The sequence below is a fragment of the Asterias rubens genome, chromosome 18 (genome assembly GCF_902459465.1).
Source record: "Asterias rubens chromosome 18, eAstRub1.3, whole genome shotgun sequence".
NCBI classification, from domain to species: Eukaryota; Metazoa; Echinodermata; class Asteroidea; order Forcipulatida; family Asteriidae; genus Asterias; species Asterias rubens.
In genome coordinates, this window is record NC_047079.1 from 9,097,396 (window position 1) to 9,120,064 (window position 22,669).

Below are 22,669 nucleotides of genomic sequence, written 5' to 3' on the forward strand. Positions count from 1 at the left end.
TTGCACTTTGTGTGAAAGGGCTACAAGGTTCCCAGTGAAATCTTTCTTAAATATGATGCCAAGTATAGACTTTGTCCTTTCATATGAGGTGCATTTGGTAAAATTTAAAAACCATGCTTTAGAGCAAGGGACCCTTGTTAAATTGTCAAGTGAAATGGGCTTTTTGTCAATCTTCTATGTACCTTTATCAAGCATGTGACAAATTGGAATGTTTTTAAAATAGATAAATTCAATGAAATAAGAAACACATCTCACAGAATAACAAACGACATCACATTTTTTTTGATAAAGACACAAGTTTATTTTACTTACGCTTAACTTACTGCCATCATACAGAAAAACGTGGGCACAGGCTTTTACCATGTGATACACGACACAATTAAACTAAGACAGGACACCAGACTCCAAAGAGTCTTCATCTATTCTTTTATATTATATATATAAAGATTTGGTGTACACATGACCACATAAGGGTGGTGAACTTAACCATCTGTATATAGTGCACGTGCCCACATTATTTTTATTCAATGTGTTTTTCTTCGGCAAACTGGTAACCCAGTTGCCCATAGAGAACACCATTAATCTGTTTGGGTTCTTTACTATCAATAGTACAATTGTTTCATAACGTTACGTAAAGTTTTTAGACGTCGCGTCGAGGAGTTTATCCGACCTATCTACTAACGTTATCACCAACAACTACGCATCTATAACAATAATAATAATAATAATAATAATAATCAGCAATAGAGTCAATTTGTCGTCACGTCAAGTTTTAAAACCTGCAGGATGGTGGTGGTTTTCTTGAGTTTTACCTTCAGTTCCCACAGCAGTTGTTAAGCAATCAGCGTAAGAACAATAACAAATTTTTTTTTTCTTTTTTTTTTTTGAGAAGGGGGGAAGTGTACACATAGGTGGGGGGAAACTACCTATTGTTCTCTTTTTTTCTTTTGTTTTTAAATCCAGAGAGGCTCCTCATTTTAATAATACACTTTTCTGCTATTACTACATTGATATATCCAATTATAACTGTACACTTAACGTTTTTTTTAATCATATTCAGAGATCAAATAAAACAAGGCATTTAAATTGCGCCCGTGAAAGTTTGAGCAAGATGTTGGTGACACTTTTTTTTTTTTTTTTTTTTTCACTTTCCCCCTTTTTATTTATTTTAAAACAACTTCACAGTGAATAATGATTAAGGAGTACAAGACCCTTGGCATGACTTTTACGAGATGCACAATAGACATTTTACTTCTGTTCCGAATGACGTACAATCAAACCCAGGCATTTCATGGCTGCGCTACCAGGCAGCGCAACTTCAGAAGCACAGAGCTGTGAGTAAATGCATAGGTCACTTCTGGTGTTATTTTCCAATTAAAAAGCAGTGCCAGTTTAATGCATTGACATAACAAAGCTAATGATTGGCATTTTGGCAAAGTCATTCAATTGCAATTATCACCTAAAACTTTGTTTGAACTACATAGCAGGTTTGGATACCATACAGCTGACAAGATGCAGATGAAACTTCATAGAAAATGTGTCATCGTTTGAAATTTGCTAAAACAGAATTTGGCTTAGCAAATTTTAGAAGTTGCATTTAAATTTGGCTTGACATTTTTCACCCATTTAACAGTGCCTAGTGTACCGGTACTCAAATAGTGTTTAATCCAGTGACTGAAGTATCCTGATCAATTAATGTTCTCCCTTCTGGTTGTTTAACAATTCTTGTTAGCTTTTTACTGTAAAAACCTCCGGTTTGACTGTGTGAACTTTTCCATCCGTGCAAAGTGTAAAAAGTCTATTACGCATACAAGAGTCCATAGCACATAGGGCTTTATCTACATACATGCTAACACACATATGCAAATTCTGGAAAAGAAGCAATTTACAGTTTCTGTGCGACAGATAAAATTCTTTCAAAGTATCTATTGACTTTTAAAACGGACCCGCTGTTCCCAAACTCGGAACTACTTAATGGACCAAAACCAAGCATGGATGGACAACAGCCTGGCACCCTTTTTTGCACCCAGAACTAGTATTACAATTGTGCAGGTGAGCGCAGGTAACCAGACAAAGATGGCGCTTGCATGATAAACCCCTGCGGGGGTATATTTTCGGTCCATTAACTTTATTTACATACCTTCAATCGTAAGGTGAATTAAAAGTTGTATTTTTTGGCCCCGAAAAAAAATTTGAAAAACAATTTTACCTCTACATTGCTTGGTTTTTATCTAAAACTGCTAAGCAGGGTGTGGGCTAGCCACTTAGTGTAGTAAGCATTTTAAAGTGACCGCCAGCTATAACACTGATAGATCTACATTGCACATTAACTGGTAATCAGCATTATTTGCTCAGCTAAGTACACTTCCACCAAGCTTAGCAGTTTTTGCCAAGTTGAGAACCAGCGGATCTGTGAACGGTGCAGCTCACAATAAAAGCCCTGCATATAAAAACGATACAGTGAAATAAACTGCCATGACATATTATCCATGCAGTGGCCATCTTGGGTCAGACCCCCGCTGTCGACATGGCACGGATTAACAGTGGGCCGCCACGTCATAGGTACCAGACTATTTCTGGTGTGAATGCTGGAAGGCATGACACAGATACAAAGTGCATAATCAGCCATCACATCGCAAGGTACCAGTCTGTATTGGTCACGGTGCCTGACTCATTGAGCCTCCTGGAACTTGGTTCACAGAAGAGACTCAAAACAAGAAGGCCACGGCATGGTAAATAAGATGTCAAGGCAGTCTGATGATGATGTGCTACTACTAAGAAACAGATTCACATTTAGTAATCTTTTCGTGGCTGCAAACAAGAATTGAAGAAAAAAAAGGAATCGTTTAGACAAATATCCTATACACAAACTCTATATCAAAAGTACATTAATTAGGTCTTCGTGGGCTGCTAGCAATCTCCATATAACACCGACACTATTAAAAAGTGTACACTTTTTCCCCAAGGGCCACATTGTTGTGATATTAACAAACAATTCTACCTCAAAAAGGAAAACAGAAAAAAAAAAAAAATGTGAGAGTAATGCAAGAACGCTAGCTTACATGTATTACAAAGTAATTACGACCACTCAAATTGTGTTTTTCTTTCTTTAATATAATCGAGAACGTGGCACCCAAGGTGGCCCATAGAATCAACAGCAATGGTGCACATGTTATGAGGGTACCGCATACAGTACTGGCGTCCCGACTACACAGTCTACGATCACTATCTACAAAATGTTTGCGCACAGATTTTTTTTGATTTTTTTTCAACATTTCTTTTTTTTTTATATTTTCTTTCTCTGCTCTGTAAGACAAAAATGCCATCCGTATTTTGTTTTCTTTTTAAATTGAAATCCTACCAGTGTTACACACAAAAGAAATGATTTTCTTAAAATCGTCAACAGCTTTGTGACTCTCCCCGCTCCCCCCTCCCCACTCCCAGATTTTCCCCTACAACGATCTACAGAAGCATTGAGAGATGGGTGTCCGACCAAATTACAAAGTGAAAACCCTGCACACATAGCTTTTTTTTTTCTTTTTTTTTTTTGTTACACAGATTTTAAACGTTCACGTCATTTCAAGTCACAATTTAATTTTTTTTTTCGTCCATGATACAAAAGTGTACTAGTTTAGGATGAAAAGGATCTATATCTTGATGGCTATGCAATTTTTTTTCTATTAATAAGTGTTAAAATTCATGACTTTTTTTTTTACTTTCTTATTAATTTTTTTTCTTAAATACACATACATCATATTAATACACAAAGAATCCAACGTCCTCACGTGCGACTATGCGATAGTACACAACACTACACATAATCCCCCATGAGAACTTGCAGATATACATAATTTCTGCTTCATTAAAAACATTTGGACTAACGTGTCATGTTTGTCGTTTCGTTTTCAACCCAATTCAGCTTCAAGACTGGCAATAAATTCATACACGAAACCCCACGATTTTTTTTCAATAACCAGATTTCACAAGGTATATCATATTGTTTCACTTTCCAAAATAAACAAATACCTATATTAATAAGCCTGCCCCCAAAAAACTTACAAGTATAGCTACTATTTATATATTTTTTACTTATTTAGATTTTTTTCTTTAGCGTGTGCCGTAATAAAAGAAAAGACAGAACTACCACCTTTCTTTACAAGATGAGTTCTCACTGATCTGCAGCTGCTGATTGTAACTTTATCATATTATACTCAATCCACTAATCCAATCCACTAATCCAGTCCACTAACCCAATCCACTAAAAGCTTCGCCGCACTACAAAAAAGCAAAGCCAATGTGATGTACACTGGTATTGAGGGGAAGGGGGCCGACGACATCACATGCTATTTATAGCAGCCATGGGTTAAGGGGATAGTCTCCCAGGTGCTGTGAGCACACTTTGCCAGCCAGATTGAGAAAAAAAGCCTAGAAATACAGGCAGAGCTTTGTGTGAGCAAGCAGCTTCTTGTTTCACATGAGCTTCCAACCGATGCAACATTAGAACCAAAAAGTCTGTATACTATAATATATTAAAGAGTGCTTTCTGTGGTTGAATAAAAAATTCAACGCAATTCCAAAATCATATCCACCAGCATACTGAGTATGTTTTTATGATGATTAACAGGCCAGTAAGAGAGATAACATGTTAAAATGGTTGTATAAATACTAAAAACCAAATTAAATTGGTGAGTGTAATAAATCTGTTGCTCCACCTCACTGAGTTGAATAATAAAAAATACTAAGTGGTTACAAAATACTGCCCCCGAAAAAAAACACTCAACGACGTAAAACTACACCAAACTTTATCCAGACATCAAGGCATTCGATCAAGATAAAAATGTATTAGCATTTTTGTTTATTACACTCTTTCTCAAACCAAGGGTGAGAAGAGTTATAACACTAGGGAGTCATTCTGCCCAATGACCATGAAGCATATCACTGGAGGAATGAAATGACCCCTCTCTCCCAAGCAATGCTTTTAGCTCAGCTCAAAGAGAAGGCCGACCATCCAGCAGCAGATTTTCCGACCCAGTATTTTTCATAACCAACATCGAGAATTGAACCATAACCTTAGATTCCTTTTAACCGATCATTTTATGTATATATCTCAGATACATTTCCTTCCTTTACGAAGAAGAAACACTCCTCTGAAACCATTAAAGCCAGGAACTAACTGCTGCAAACTAGCCTGGGTAGAAGGGATATATTTCACCGTCATCACTCTCAAGTTTAATATAGTTTATTTTTTTACTTGGTTTAAATTCTGTCCCAAACGGCGGCGTATACAAATGATACCAACAATAAAGAGAGAAACAAAAAAAATATCCTGAACATAAATATTAACCACTGTGTCACACATGCAGAGGTTAAGTTTGTTACCTTTTTTTTTTTTTTTTTCCTCTTTTTTTCTTCTTTTAAACCGTACTTTCTGTGGGATTAGCTAAACTATCGTAATGGTGGTGAAAAATCTACACAGTCCCCATGCCACCCAATTCTATTCAACACTTAACCACTTGTGAAATTAAAAAATGAAATTGATCTTGTACATGCATCTACGATGGATACATGTATAAGATAAAATGGGCTATTCATATTTCTTTTGAGTTTAATATATATATACTTTAAAACCCAAAACACAAAAGATTATTCCGTTATTAGTTTATGAGATTCCTTAAAAATTCCAGCGAAGAAGATAACTGTTATTTGTTACGTTGTAGAGGTGTGTGGTTTTTGGTTGTTGTTTTGTTTTTTTACTACTTTTAAAGTCAGTCTGTGTCAAGTTTCACTCACAGATTACAAAAACTAGTTGAAAATAGGTAAGAAGCATCGAGGAACTTCGTTCTTTTAAAATGGCCAGTTAGTACTTTTGTAAACAAAAACTCGGAGACTCGCTCATGCTTTCCTAAAGAAACATTCCCCCTCCCCCTGCCCCGCCCACTCTCCACATGCCAACTACGCAGATTCAAAATTAGTTAATACAGACCAAATAAAAACAAAAATATTTACACAAATAGCGCACACTTTACGGTCATAGCTAATCTCCTTCGCCTGGAATTTTTAAAGTTGAGCACTAACCCACGAGAACGCCTTCTACGGGAAGTTAAAAAACGAATCAATGTTCGTCCCTCCTTCCCCCGCCCAGATCTAAAATCCATTTCTGTCTCCCCACATCCTCTGAGCGTGTCGTGCACAATTTATTACTTTCGATAAGACCACTAACACTTGGTATCCATTTTTTCTCAACACGTGCGCATTTAATGTAGATACTGTCTGAACGAAGCGCTAAACTTAAGCACTCGGACGGACACACACACACAACCCCGCCCAACTCTTAAGAAATCTGACATCACTCAATGGTTTTAGTATATATCCCTTTTCATTGGCAGAGCCCTACACGTGCACCGATGCACTACAATCAAAAACAGGGTCCAAAGAAGTGGGCAAAGTAGTGCATTAATCCTTTAAGTTTTCCCCCCCTGCAACGGGGGGTGCCCCCTTTACTTGGCTATGGGTCATGAAGATAGAAACTGTTCTCGGGAGCTGTTGGGGGTTAAGAGTGTGTACCCCTCATTAGCTGGTCAGGGGGTAACCCCCTCCCCTATTGCTCACGGGAGATGGTGTGTTTAGTTCCAGACTTTGAGGAAGCTATCCCAGGAGCCTGTGCATACTGCTATGCCGTCATCAGTCACTCCCAAGCAGCTGACGCGATTATCGTGGCCTGCCAGCACACCTACAAAGAACAAGCAAACAAGAAAAGAAACGTTAGGAACAGTCTTGAATAACTTACCCCTTGCACGACGCGTAGCGCATTTAGCCGAACCTATTATGTCTGCTATTTTGGCAGGCATGGCAGGCAAAAAGTACAGCGGAACTGACTCTAAAATGGCAGGCATGCACTGTGTACACTGTGCTGAATTGAAAAAGTTTCTGGCCAACACTCCATGTGTCAAGCAACTACCCTGTATTGATTTTATAAGGTTCCTTGATTTCGCAGTTTTGTTTGCTCTCGGCAAATCTGTACAACAAGCAAGTCTACATACGTCTGTACAATAAGCAAGTCTACGTAGTTGGCTTTTTTTGGTTGAGGTCTGTTCGACAAACTTACCTGCACGCTCTCCCTTCATAGAATCCCAGACATTGCAGTTGAAATCGTCGTATCCAGCCATCAACAGACGACCACTCTTTGAGAAAGCTACCGACGTGATGCCGCAGATGATGTTGTCATGCGAGTATAGCATCAGCTCTTGATCGGCCCGGATGTCAAACAACCGGCAGGTGGCATCGTCAGAGCCGGTGGCGAAGGCATGGCCATTTGGGAAAAACTATCAAAGAGAAAGAAAGAGAGAGTTGAGTTTCATCCTGAAAATACCAGGCCTGTATGCTTTGTTTTTGAAAGGGCAAGGGCACCAAAGCATTGTTGTACTTGGTAAAGGGCACCCTATGATGAAATTGTTAATTTTTACTGTAGTATTTTCAAGGGCACCAAGGGGGCTTTGAGGAATCGACTTTGTTGCCTCCATGATGTATCAGCCCTGAAATACCATTTACACAAAAACATTGCAACGACTTAGACAAACTATTTAAGTAACTTTTTCTGTAAGAATTTGTGTACACGGTTGTTAATGATCACAATAATAACACAGCAAGGGGTCAACTTGAAAGAATGACGGCTTACATGCCTAAATGGTCGTGAAGGGGTAATACTTTGGGATAGTGGGCACTTTGGGGAACTTTCTAAGCAAGCACCGCCGCCATGATAGGAGAGGAACGTATGCCTCCGCGTGATCCCAGATCAGATTGTCAAATACAAGGAGTGAAACTTACTGTTACGGCATTAATATCTGATTCGTGACCAGTGAATGTCTGCTTGCAGTTGCCTTCCCTTATATCCCATAGTTTTGCAGAGGCATCACAAGCACCGGACACGAACGTCCGGTTGTCGTTTGACACTGACAAGCTCATCACATCTCCTGTGTGCCCGGTAAAACCTGTCGTCTGCTGCCCTGTCTCTATGTCCCAAAGGCCACTGTTGGTTGAAGGAGGGAGAAAAGCATATTAATGTCACCAGACTAAATAGGGAAAACCTCTTTCACTGACAATGTCTTAAGCCGTTTGAAACATTCAAATGAACTCTCTGGGAAAGCTGGGAATCTTTTGAGATTTCAATTTGTACAAATCAACACATCTACTCTTCTTGTGACGTTCCAGAGCTGTCAACATTTGCATCTTGCAATCAGAGAGATCTTCTACAGCAGTCAGGGAGATAATTAGAACCACATTCAACATCATAGTGAAACAGTTTTCATAATGAGGGAATCATTTTCATATTTGTTAATCAGAACACGAGGACAGATTGGTTTATTTTCAGGGAATGTTGGGCAGAAAAAGGGTGAGCAGCTCTGGAAGTTTCTACCGTTTAGCAGACTCTCAGAATTACAACCCCCAACACTAGGTATTGCCTGTATAGTCTAGATGCTGACTTGGCAAGTACATGTTCTTGACCATCGTTCTTGACCATCAACAAATGATATCCCAAGAATTGCAGTTGATTTGCAAATGTTTATCAGGGATGAGAAATTTCAGATTATTATGCAAGAGTCTATGAGTATGCAAGAGTCTATGAGTGATGGATTCATACAAAGTGATGAGTGGATAACTGTCTACATATTTTAGCACAAAGGGAATACTCTAAACAAGGTTGTACTTACCATGACATATCTCCTGAACTAGTTACAATCTGGGTATCATCAATGAAACGGCAGCATGAAAGGTAACCTGTGGGTGCAATCAAAAGAAGGCGTTAACGTTAAAATATTCGTTGGGTGTGGGGAAGGGGGGTAGACCTCAATGCTGTCAAAATGTAAGTGCGGTGCAGACCTCAATGCTGTCAAAAGGGTTCTGAGGGTTCGTATTGTGGGTCCAAGACAGCAAGGGGCACCTCATGTCTCCGCAATACATGGCCATTTATGAGGGAAGTCATAACTAAGTCATTCGGGTTTGGGTTTGGATTTTGGGGTTTAAGGGTTTTGGGGGTTAGGGTCTTAGGTTCAGGGGTTAGATTTTGGGGTTTGCTCTTACCGGTATGCCCTGGCAATTCTCTGCTGACGCGGACATTTCCTTCCCTCGTCTTGAGGCTATAGATTGAACAGATATTATCCAGACCACCGCATGCCACATAACTACCCGATGGTGCGTAGGCACAGGTCATAACCCAGCTAGATCTCAGGGGAATTGCATGGACCTATCATAAAGTGAGAAAGAAAAACAAAATCATTACTCTGTTCAATCAAGTCAAATTATTTAAACGACACCATTCGCTTACACGAGGACAAAGCATCAGGCATGAAAGCAACAAACTCTTGTGCTCATGATGTTTGCCCTTGGTTCACCTATTTCACTGATAAGACAACCTGGCAGAGTTTCATAAAACTGCAGCTTGGTGTCTATTTTTTCTTCTACTTGCTTTCCCGAGTTCCATTGTGGTAAATATTTTTAAGATGGCGCCTGTGCATATGGCCCACTTCCTCATTTCATGTGTTAAAGCAACAGCCATCTTGCCCTTCATGTGCAAGTCACAGTGACCAGGCACATTTACCATAGGCTACATATACCAGCTGCATTCAGATTGCACAATAGGCCAGTTAAAAAAGCAGAGGATGCTTTTCACGAGATGACAAATGAACACGTTCCAGAAAACCTGTGTCTATTTCCTGTCACACCTGATTGTGCGGTGACTTTTTGTCGGTAAGACACGAGTGGGAACGACAGTATACCACAGAAACACGCAACCTTGCTGTCAGTGTTGTAGCCACAGTGGCCGGTGCTGGGCGGGCCTGCCTATACTTAACAAATTTCCCCAGCACTCTCCGTTATAGCGTACCTTATTGGTTGACTGAGAATCCCATACTATCAACTTGCCGTCTTGTGATGCGCTCACTAGGTTTCTGCTGTAAACGTCAAGAAAGACAAAGGAAGGAAAATGGTCAGAATGGGATATGAACAGCAAGACTTTGGTTCAACTTTATGGCTCTTAGAACTATGCATTTGTAATTCTGTGGTAAGCAGAGCCATGAAATTGGGCCCTTCTCGCCAAAGTCTTGGGTTATGCAACAAACACAATGATGACTGATGAAGTGGTCGCAAAGGTTTTCAAATCAACAGTTTTGTAGAGTTGCCCTGAAAAGAAAATTTTGTTTGCTGCTGTTCACGCTGTATAATTGTTTACCAATATCTCATATGCAGGGATGAGAATTAGTAAATGTGAAAATTCCTGATATTTACAATTCAGGTTTACAGACTGTGCCTTGGGTTAGAAAAACAAAACTACAAGATTAGACACAATGTGGACTATTTTTGTCTCCCTTTTGTGAATGTTTTTCTTCTTTCAAGGGAAATTTGGACGCTAAGGGAAATTCTGAGAATTTTTTTACCTCACTTTGATTCTGGTCTTGAAAGTTATACAAGCTCTGAAATTGTGGAGTTTTCTCCTCCAATTATGAATCCTGCTGTCATTTAGGAAGATATGGGTTAAAGAACTAAAGTGTGGGAAGACCTATGCATCCTCTTTTGTGGTAATGGGTGCCAAGTTTGCAATGATCGTTTCAGCGGGTTGAAACTGAGGGGGGGGGGGGTCGTGGAATACTGTACCTTGAGTCTGAACCCCAATGCATGGCATAGATTTTGGCTAAGTGGCCTCGAAGTGTGCGTCTAGTTCTCATTTGGATCCTTCCTATTGAGTCCATATTAGATGTGATGGTAGCAAGGGAACTATCGTTGACTGCTTTTCTGGCATCCTGCAAAGGGATTAACAATGAAAAAAGGTGGCTTGTTAAAGACATAGTTTAATCAAGAAATTACATAGCTATCAAAACAATCTCATTCGATGAAATTCTTCAAAAAATTTTAATCCTGTACTCCATCATAAACTATCTGATCTATGAGAAGGAATGTGGGACCTTCTTTCAAGAAAGATAGATTTATAATATACAATAGGACCTATAGAAAAAATTTGAAATATTTCAGTGTTCAACATCACAGCAACAAAACATTCCTAATCCTAGGAAAATAAAAGCTGAACACCAGACATCTTTGAGGGGGTAAGCCCATTTTCATTTTGCAAAGGGCACTTCCATTTACAAATCTCTAAAGTCTATGGGGAAACAATTGAAGGGACACCAAGGCTAACGCAAGGGGCAATAGAGGTCATGGCCTCTGTGACCCATGTGTTATTTCCATGCATGTTTTAAGTATATTCTCACCAGCAAATAAAGAATTGGTACTGTACAATAAAAACATATTGTTAAATGAACCGGTAAACATGTTAAAAAGCATACCTCAGAACAATTTGATAAATCTGAGGTAAGATTCCAAAATGTTAGAGCGCCCGACATTAATCAAAATGTATTCCCTGAAATCAACTTCCCGTGTGAATTTTTCAACTTCAGGCAAAGTAAATTCAACGAATTGAGCCGACAACTTTGTAGACTTAATTTCCAAGGAATAAGAAAAAACATCCTGCAAATAAGCAAAATTCTGGGAAAGCCAATTCCATAAAAATGGGGACTAGTAAATTGGGGCGCACTTATTTATACTAAATAAGCACTAAGTCAATATTTTGACCGGAAGATGGTGTGGCAAAAGTAAAAAGGAATTCATGAATACATGTACTTTGGAATATCAGGCCTTGATGCTTCATGAATACATGTATTTTGGAACATCAGGCCTTGATGCTTCCTCTTTTAAAGAGCAGGGGCATTATGGCCGTTTCTCCTTGGTAAAGGGCACCTCTATGCAAGGTTTTAAGCCAGTGTGTAAAAGGGTGCCCAATCTTGGTGCAAGTTTTAAAACTCGGTGTCCAAATCGTTCACTTGCAATTCATTGACATGTAAACGACAGATAAAACAGGGTGTCCAAATTTGAGACAACCCTCTGGCTAACACTATGCCTCTGTGAGAAAAATTGTATTGGAATATTTCACGGGGCACCAAGGCAATGACCAGGGGCAACAGCTTGCCTCCCCGAAAAAAGTCCTGAAATATTTGTTGGAGTATGTGTGTTTCACTGCATCCCAATTTCTTCAACATCTTCAACACATACATTTCTACTTTCAAACCAAACACAGTAAATACCCTTGGCCTAATAATCATAATACGATCTTCATGGTTGAAAATTACGGTGGCTTTACTTTAAACGGTGGTCGTCTCTACATTTCCCAACCCTGAAACAGCTCATAAACAATGAACTGTTTTCAGGCTTGTGTCATAACAATAGACCTTCTCAAATTAAAAAACACACAGATGTTTTGCATCATGATATGAGGCAATAACATTCAAATTGATAACATCCAAAGGTCATCATCCACACTCATTTTTTAATGTATATCAATGGTTATTTCAAAAAGATTGAATTTGTATAGATTGCATTTATAAACATTGGAGAAAGGAAATAACCAGAGTAGGCATGCAGTAGCTAAGATCATCACAATGCCTAAGAAACGGCGACAAAGGCTCCCAGACTGCCCAACAAAGAGGACCACAACAACAACAGACATGAGTCTGCCATCCCTCTCCTCTGCATATCATTACCATGCACCACCCAGCACCTAATATTCACTACATAGCCCCTGCCAGGATGATTCAGTGCAGGCAGGCAGCTTACAGAATACAAGGCATACAAGGATCTTTCTTATGCATGGGATCTATATCATTGATGCACATTGGCCATACATACTACGCACAAGCCAGCCACAGCACACCCACAGTGGCTGATGATTCAACACATAATAGATGCTGGTTTATGTTAATTAAAATGGTACTGGTTGTATAGTCTGTGCATGGTATACTCCCTGTGTATGACTGTGTGTACAAGTAGGCCTATTATGTGTTGTTGACAACTGGGTGCTATTCAAATAGAAACCTTACTGCCAGTGTGGGATTAGATTATACACAACTATTGCGAGTTGATATGGACAACTTTAGAACAGTCATTCAATTAACTGATGAAATATGGAAAACAACATTTCTTCTGAAGCGAATTTGAAGACAATTTATTTGATTTGAGGAAGAAGCTTGTTATTTTTGCCATATTTTACTGTCAAATTGGTGGGAAAACAAAAGACCTCTCTAAAAAATATGGCTTTTGCAAATAACTGATTCCTCAAGTTTGTTTAGTCAACATCAAAAATTAATACTTAAACGTATTACAACAAAAATATAATTTGCTATGCTCAATACTTTAGATGTATGTAAAATTATATGCACACAAAGGTTAAATACATGTTTTGGCATTGAATTGAAACATCCATTTTTACCTAGACCTTATCACATGACTTGTAGGGCAACAGAAACAAAACTGGCTAGAAATGAGATTTTGAGAGAGCAATTCTACTGAAGGATAACATAAATTGAAAATAATGGGCCTTTATATTACAAGAAACTGGCTTATTCGTTTCTTAACATTGTGTTTATCTTTGGTTATAAAAGCCCTACTTTGCAATCTTGGGCAATCTTGGTGGTTTTACTGTATGATGATTTTAAGTGAACTTGATGTTGTCCAAAACACAGAAATAAATAGAACACAAAAAACTAATAAAATGTCCAATTTCAACAATTCAAACATTTTGGCCTCAATACGCTAGCTTGTACATTGGCTGAATCCTGATGAAATCCTAATGACAAACATTGTTTCAAAACAAACTTTTATTTCTCAGTGTTAGCATCTTTACGGAAGGGAATCTGTATGCAAAAAAAAACATCATGCCAGTCAAAACATTTCAGGAATGTGATGAATGCAGGATAAACTTTATACTTGATTCTTAAAGACACTGAACACCTTTGGTAATTGTCAAAGACCAGTCTTCTCACTTGGTGTATCTCAACATATGCATAAAATAACAAACCTGTGAAAAGTTAAACTAGATTGGTCGTCTATGTTGCAAGATAATAATGGAAGAAAAAAAAACCCTGGTCACACGAAATTATGTGCTTTCAGATGCTTGATTTTGGGACCAAAATCAAAATTCTCAGGTCTCAAAATCAAATTCAAATACTTAAGTAGAAAATTACTTCTTTCTTGAAAACTACATTACTCCAGAGGGAGCCGTTTCTCACAATGTTTTATACTATATCAATAGCTCTCCATTCCTTGATACCAAGTCAGTTTTTATGCTAAGAATTATTTTGAGTAATTATCATTAGTGTCCAGTGCCTTTAAAGGCTTTTGGGACCTTTTGTAGATCAAGTTTTTAGCCATATGAATCCCTATGAAGTTCTGTGAGATCTGCTGGGTTTTTTTTTTCTGGTACATCCTGTGTCCAGCACATTAACATAATAGGCTATAAATCGTGTTCTGGTTTCTAACTAAGCAAATAGATTCCCATCCGAATTTGCATACTGTTGATGAGGAAGTTCCTTGCAGGGAGGAAATCCGAATGAATTTATCACATCCCTTGTATTTTGAGTTCCACCAAATCCCATGGCAATTGATGTGCAAAGAAACTGACAGGGCTTAACCAGGTTTTTGTATAAAAAAATTATATTTTCTCTGAACGACCAAGTTGAAAAGAAAGTTGGATTTCTTTGGGTTGTTTTACATGACAGTGTTTCCCCCTTCCCCAAAAACAATCAAGTAGAAATAACACACACTAAACAGTTATAAATAAAAACAGTATCAAATCTAACAAAATAAGGTACAGGACTAGTAAAACTTGAAAATACATGAGAAGAATTGGTTAAAAAAAAAGACCAAAAAGGGATGGGGAGTGGTTAAAAAAAAAAGCAAAATAAATGAAAAATTGTGAGAAGAAGAAATATGGGGGAAAATTTAACTGTTGAATGGAAAAAATACTGTTCTTATAAAATGTCATTCCTCCCCTGGCCCCTCTAGAACCCTGTGTAAAGATTTGAGAGTACATGTAATGTACACGTACATTTGTACCAATACCACGTTCAGTCAGGCAAGCAAGTTTTGTCCTTGCTAAAATTAGCGTGATTTCACAACTTCATAAAAAATACTCAAACAAAAGAAAAGGATTGATTTTTGATCACCCATCTCCTACTACTAAACTGCCTTTTTTATGGCTTTGTCACATTCAACTTTCCATTATAATCGGACCTGCCCACCATCCACAGCAAGTCCAGCTGTTTAAAAGCCCGAGATGGACAGCTGTGGCGTGATGTCTTCATTCAGCCCATTGCCACGGCCACCATGCATAAATTATAAAAAACAGGATGGCAAACTGAGTCCTCCGGCCTTTGTTTCTTTGTTAAAAAAAAAAAAAAAAAAAAAAAGCTTGACGTCGTGAGATGCGTGTACATTCCCTCAATTATTTGTTGTTGCTTAGTAACTGCATCCAAAGCAGTAACAATCGCGGTGTGCGATGACAAGACCTCCAGTTTAAAAATACACGACAGTAAATTTTTAGTATCAGATACAACTACATGATAGACACTTTTTTTTTAACAGTACATTCCTCAGCCAAATATTACTACCGACTCCTGCCGCTGGTTAATTCTTTAGTTCTTGTTTTTAGTACATGACAAATCCATTTGAAGTGATTCCACAAAAAATTGCAGCCCAAATTCCACAAATGTTTTTTAAAATGTCTTGCCTAAGGCCTAGATATTTTGGTGTACACTTTTATACATTTTACTGTAAATAATATGTATTTTTTTCTCTTTTATCTTCTTCATTGTTGGGAGGTTTTGGGGGAAAAAAATAAATAAAAAAAAGTAAACACTTGATGCTTTCTATAAAAATAAAAAAAGATGGCAATCAGGTTAAAGTGGGGAGAAGGGCAAATGGCACCCTATGAGAAAATTGTAAACTTCTACTCGAGCAGTTCAAGGGCACCAAGACAATGACCGGGGGCATGGAGGCAATCCTGATGGGGGCAATTGCCCTTGTTGCCCCGGTGAAGTATCATGTCTGTACTTTACAAAGGCCTATCCAGCCATAGCAGTAAAAACAGGCGTAGTGGAACATTTGAGACTGTTTGAAGAATTACCTTCTTCAGAAAAATATAAATCTGACAAAAATGACACTGAGAACAAGTAGGCCAGGCCTCTGTTGCCCAGTCTTGTCACCCAAAGTTCCCCATAGACTTTTAGATTCTCCGATGGTGGAGCCTTTTGCAAAATCAAAACATCCTTGCCCTTTCAAAGATGAATTCCAAAGCCAGTGCTTGTCAAAAATGAAGAAGTACAAAGAATTTTGTTTTTACGCTGGCGCCCTTGGATATTATAACACAAGTGGGTGAATGAACACAATGGATAATTGGTATTTTCATTGGTAACATCAGACAAGACCTGTACTTTTTGTTTGCAATTATTCCTGTCAACATCGCCAGTGGAACATTTACAACAAAGGGTCAAAATACTGTTATTGCCATTTTTGTTTTAGATTTCACGATTTATGTTGCCCTTTGAATTATTGAAAGTATTTATCTCAGCTATAATTTTTCCAGAGTTCAATTGCAGCTCATTAATATCACACCTGATGAGCCCTTTCAGAGCAGAAATGGCTATACCCAACCCTGAGGGAATTGTTGCCCTGTGCGGAGGCAGACGGTTACCGTCAGAATTCATTTCATCGCCATGAATCAATAAAAAACGGCCGTATGAGGCAAACTTAGAGGGAACAGCACCACACAGCGTTGCCTGGATACAGCGCCTGTACTACTCGGCAAAACGGCCTATGTTGTATTTTGTGTGCCATGGAGGCCAAACGTGAGGAGATGATTGGGGGGGGGGGGGGGGAAACCGTTCTTTTTGTGAACACTGAAAGGGAGCATGGGCAATATTATTATGAGGTCAAGGTGTGAAATGGAATCGGCTACTGGTTCACTGTATTTTTTTCGTCTGAATTCACAATGCAGGAAGCGAGTAAAAAACAAACTAATACTGCTTTAGTAGATCGACCTCTCATGAAACATTTCTTCCATAAGGAAATGTCACGTAGGCAACTTCTCCGATTCATTGGTACCCTGGTACCCTTCTTTCATTTTCGTAGAAATGCGACATTGATCATAAGTGTTCAATTTGGTGATAATAAATAAGCAGTAAATACATGGAATACGAAACCAAGACACTAACGAGATTAAGATTCCCTATAAAGGTGGACACACTTGTAGTAATAGCAAACCCATGTTGAATAACTGGCGTTAAATGGGGAATGCATTTTATGTACACGCTAGAAGAAAAAAACCATGATACATGCATCCCACAGCATTATTCAATTTCCCAGACTAGGATAATGTGCAGGGTATGGTGAGTCATCACATGACATATCAACCACCAACATGTACAATGAGCTTGGGCAAGCCTCCCCCATCCCCCGCCCTCTTTCCTCCCAAAGATTAAAGCATCGTTTCCCTTTTCAGAATGGCAGGGGCCCCTTTTCAGAGTGGCAGGGGCACCTAGGCATTTTCTTCTTGGTAATGTACATGTAGGGCATCTCTACAAGGAAACTGTACTGTGGGTACATGTAGGCAGCTTAACAGCATCTTGTCAGCCTTGGTAGTTCATCTTTAAGATGGCAGGGCCATTGTCATATTGCAAAGGGCACTTCCTGTCATGCCAGTGGAAATTTTTAAGGTTTAATGGTTACAGTTGAAGGGGCACTAAGGCCAAGACCAGGACAACGGAGGCCATGGCCTCCTTGGCCTCAGTTTAATTTCAGGCCTGCCCTGAGTATCTTTGCCCATCTCAAACATTTGTATTTGGGCTTTTAGTCATTGCTCATCTGTGTATTTATACCAAGTTCTGAGAGCTACAATTCTATCTTTAATTTGAGATGAGCAACCGCCTTTGTGCCTGCCACAATAAATAGCTATAAATCACTCAGAGGCAGCGCTTGACATTCAGTCTATGCAAAATGCACTTTCATCTGCCCCTTTTTAATTTATGAATGATTTACGTCAATGTCGTCAAAGGTGAGAAGGGATAACATATACTTGGGGAGGGGTTTATGCTTAATCCGATTGACTTCAAGTATCTTCACAAAAATATTTCAGGGGGAAACAAATATTGTGTCCTTTAATTTGCACAGAATCATTGAACACCTAATACGATTAAATCCCCAAATAACTTCGACAATCTACAGAATTAATTCTCTAGGAAAATAATATTAGAAAGGAATTATTAACTGATTTGCTGATGTGAAGTAAAACATCTATTACAAGCTGTTCTTGTATAAGAAAAACACCATTTCTTTACAAAATTAGCAACTGCTGAAGCATACCGTGAAATGGTGGGGTGGCCCTTTTTCCTTTTTTTCTTTTCTTTTTTAAACCTGTCCATCATTTGCTTTGAATTTTAATGAAAACTGTTTTTAAGACAACTTTTTAAACAACATATTGCAATGAAAATAAAAAAGAGATAGCTACAATGTCCAGGTTGCCATGTAAATTGTATAACCACGGCCTACTGTATGATTAAAGGGAAGTTCACAATATTTTTTAAACAGCTAATTGCAAGAACATCAATTTGTTTGTCTGTCAACATTGTGCATGTTTTGTCTTCTAACATAAAACACTGTTTTCATTTTTGCAGTAAATTACTGTAATGGCAGATATTCCTTCCGTTCTTCATGGCAAACGAAAAACAAAGCGGAAAAGAAATTTATACATTAAAAAAGACTGCATCAAAACAACAAATACAGATATTTCCACTGCTAAACAAAAACATTAAATATTGGAACTACTTACTCGTATTTGATTTTTGAGGGTATCAACCTCTTGTCTTAGTTGTTCTAACTCCGTCATTATGATAGCTTTCTAAATTTATCAAATCTGCAAAAAGATAAAAGGAAAACAAAATTGCAATTAGAAAAGTAAAGTACACTGCAGACAATTATTCCCTAAAACACAAGGAAAGGTTTCAGCATCAAAGAGCTTAACAAAAATATATCCATAAGCACTACAAAGCAAAGACAAAATTACACGCATTGAGTTAGAATTGTACCGTGTTAGCCACAAAAACAAATGCTGTATTTAATTACGCATCCGGTTTGCCTTGTATTTCTAAACTGCTCACAAACCAGCATTACAAATCAACATTCATCCTGTTTTTTCTTTCTTCACAAAATGACCTTAGTCACCATTTCATCAACCAACGACTCGTGTTTTTGATGAAGATGAAGTCTGTGTATTACAAAAGCACTACGCATAAGCAGCCGTGGCACTGCCATACCTGACTACACGAAGGTGGGGTTTGACTAGATTATATAGTCGACTGTCTCCACATAGCTTGACTCCCGCATAATGAGAGGCACGTATTATACATGGTACATTATGCACAGGCTCCACAGTGTACATGCATGCAGCCGTGTCTATGCCCCGTGTAGTGATGTATTCGATCTATGAGCACCACTATACAAGCCCATGGTGTTGGCTGTGCATAAATTTTCAGCCATCGTCTGGAAATTGTGCCGGGTTGGTTGGAAAAGGCAATGCATGTTGTGCGAATGGGTTAGAACTTTAACATTTGTATCCACAGCAAAGTCATTGAAATCCAACCAAATTTTGTTTTATTTAGTATTTAATTTTTTATTTTTTTTTTTAAGAAATTGATGATATTTTGTTTAGGTTTTCCCCTTAAGAAAAATGTACATATTCTGCGCATTCACCCCTGAGATATTTGGTTGTCATGGGAACCAGGTTTAGCAACACTGCGAAAGAAGATATCTTTCGCTATTGACAACATGTACAACCATTGTTCTCCCCATAAAATAAAACAATAATCATGCAGAAGGAAGAAAAACACAATCGTCTCTAATCTAGTTACAGAAATCATAAGAAGCACAGTATTTGAATTATCAGCACACATGTACTCAAAAAATAAAATAATGCCTAAATTTTCTAAAATTAAAATTTATAAGAAGATCTTCATGTAGAAAACTACCATGTATAGTGCATGTATGCATATAAAGTGTTACTTGTACTATTGGGAAAAACTGCACAGTATTATGTATCATTATGAAAGAATGAGGAAGTAGACATTATCAAATTCAAAACTAAATTTAATGGCATTAATATTTGTTGAGATTGAGGGACTTTGAAAAGTATTGAATGCTGGTTCATGCTGAATGCCAAGTGAAAGGTGATGTAAATGTTGATTTACAAATTGTGAATTGTATGCTTAATATACATCATCAGCTGTGGCAGAGAGTCGCTACTGACAAAGGTATAAAACTAGAATACAAATGTCACAAACTCTGCAGTTAGAAATTTCAATAGGGTTTCTGGGGAAACAGTATCCTTAGATAACCTGCAGTAAGGTTACCTTTGAAAATCAGTTTGTTGTAAGCCACGTCTTATACGCAGGAAAATTTGTGCCCCACTTTTCAAATCCTCCAAGAACTGTTTCAGTTGAGTATTTTGGTGTGGGTTTGTAAGCCCATATATTTAAATTCTTATCAATGACACAGCCACCAATCTTATCAGAGTCCAACAATTTGGATGCGGAGTTATCATTGGGAGGATATTGGGGGGGGGGGGGTCTTTAACCAACGGCACCAGGGGTTCAGGGTCCAACAGTCTGTACTTTGGGTTTTCAAACAGACAATATTTTGAAACTTGAGCCAATGTATGTTCCTTCATTGCTGATGAATTATAACCCTGTTACATTTTTCATATGGCTTGTATATGTGTTAATTGCTATTTAAGCGACAGAATGTTGACATTAAAGGAACACGTTGCCTTGGATCAGACGAGTTGGTCCATGAAAAGCGTTTGAAACCGTTTGTTATGAAATGCATATGGTTAGAAAGATGTTGTAAAAGTAGAATACAATGATCTACACAAATATGGTTTTCGTTTTACCTCGTCGACAAACACGGTCGGCCATTTATGGGAGTCAAAACTTTGACTCCCATAAATGGCCGACCGTGTTTGTTCGCGACGTAAAATGAAAACCGTGCAATTTTGAGTGATAACAAACGGTTTTAAAAGACCAACTCGACCGATCCAAGGCAACGTGTTCCTTTAACCCATAGGTGTAGAAGTCTAAGTACAATCAATAACAAAATGGTGGTTTTGCATCAAAGAGATGCTCTCTTTACTACTGCCTTGCAAGTTGCCCTTACAAGAACAATCTATCAGGCCTGTGTATGATTATACAGGCCTCAAAATAACCCAAAGCACCCACATCAATTGCCGTAGTGCCCAATGCTTTTGCTGTGATGCCTATTGCAAAATTCCAATACAAATTTACGTTTTCCTCATAGAGTTGCCCCTTAACAGAAGGAAATTGCTGCGCCCCTCCAAGAGTGAAGTTCAAGGCCTTATTTTAAAGGCAGTGGACACTATTGGTAATTACTCAAAATAATTTTTATCATAAAACCTTTGTTGGTAACGAGTAATGGGGAGAGGTTGTTCGTATAAAACATTGTGAGAAACAGCTCCCTCTGAAGTGACGTAGTTGTCGAGAAAGAAGTAATTTTCCCTGAATTTGATTTCGAGACCTCAGATTTAGAACTTGAAGTCTCGAAATCAACCATCTAAACGCACACAACTTCGTGTGACATGGGTGTTTTTTCTTTCATTTTTATCTCGCAAGTTTGAAGACCGATTGAGCTCAAATTTTCACAGGTTTGTTATTTTATGCATATGTTGAGATACCCCAACTGTGAAGGCTAGTCTTTGACAATTACCAATAGTGCCTTTAAAACATGAGATGGCTTATACCGCTCACCGAGCTTATGTTTTTTGTCTCTACATGTGGGGCTGTTGGGACAGACACTGTAAAATAAGGCTAGTTAAAACCAGTACTCTATGCAAGGGAACACCCACTGAACTCTCATCCCAGTCTAATCACAAAGTGATCACAGTAGGTTGTGGGTTGTTTTTGCACGAACGGAAGTATCAATGTATAATTCAGTTGTTCACTTGGCAGACCCTGTGCCCAATTTCATAAAGCACACACAAATTCTCAAGCACAGACAGAAAGTTTTTGCTTATTAGCAGAAACAGTTTACCAGCCAATCATATACTGTACATTGTTCATGACATGCTTACAGTTAATTTTCGCTTAGCACAAATATCATGCTTAAATTTATTTTATGTAAACTTGTGAAACTAGGCCCTGTACTTCACTGAGGAATGCTTGAGCCCGTCATCAAGCCGTTACTAACAGAAAGGTTTTGCTTAGCATAACTGGGTTACCAGTCAAACTGTTGATGGTATATTATCATGTGTGCCTGGTTCGAGTGGTTCCCTGCTAATCTGCTAAAGAAGTTTCTCAGCTTTCATATCATGGTACACTTTATGGAGCTTCAGAGGACCCCCATAAGTCCAGAATAATGTGGTAAGCAGTACTCTGATTAAGTTTGGCCTTAGTCTCTGATGGAGGCAGACATTTTTTTATTCTCTTCCCCAATCTACTGTGTGTGTATACTGAAAAAACAATACAAACCCCTACTTGACAGGATGTTAGCAAAAAATGTTTAAATAGTCTTTTAAGTTGGATAGAAAATGAAAGCATGAACCATTTTTCCATTTGAAATGAAAGTATATTTAGATTGGCCAACTTCTTGGAATGTAAGATGAGGCCTACATGTACAACCAGCTGGTATTATTTCCTTTACAAGGCACTACCACTGGATACATTTAGTGGAAATTAACATGTAATGCAAAAGATACAGCTGCTCTGAAATAATCCTGCAGGCATTTGCT

The 22,669-nt window shown here is 38.3% G+C and overlaps 1 protein-coding gene across 1 annotated transcript in view; it reads right to left on the reverse strand.

The window, feature by feature from the left end:
• Positions 1 to 945: 945 nt before the first annotated feature.
• The window catches only part of LOC117302751 (guanine nucleotide-binding protein subunit beta-1), a 28,926-nt gene continuing 7,202 nt past the window's right edge, over positions 946 to 22,669 (reverse strand). Inside the window, exons 3-10 of the mRNA XM_033786771.1 lie at positions 18,704 to 18,787; positions 10,648 to 10,793; positions 9,881 to 9,947; positions 9,079 to 9,241; positions 8,709 to 8,775; positions 7,825 to 8,026; positions 7,106 to 7,322; positions 946 to 6,730 (exon numbers count right to left, since the gene is read on the reverse strand). Of these exons, the coding sequence (XP_033642662.1) occupies positions 6,624 to 6,730; positions 7,106 to 7,322; positions 7,825 to 8,026; positions 8,709 to 8,775; positions 9,079 to 9,241; positions 9,881 to 9,947; positions 10,648 to 10,793; positions 18,704 to 18,760 (1,026 nt within the window). The 5' untranslated portion in view covers positions 18,761 to 18,787 and the 3' untranslated portion in view covers positions 946 to 6,623. The remainder of the gene's footprint in view (positions 6,731 to 7,105; positions 7,323 to 7,824; positions 8,027 to 8,708; positions 8,776 to 9,078; positions 9,242 to 9,880; positions 9,948 to 10,647; positions 10,794 to 18,703; positions 18,788 to 22,669) is intronic.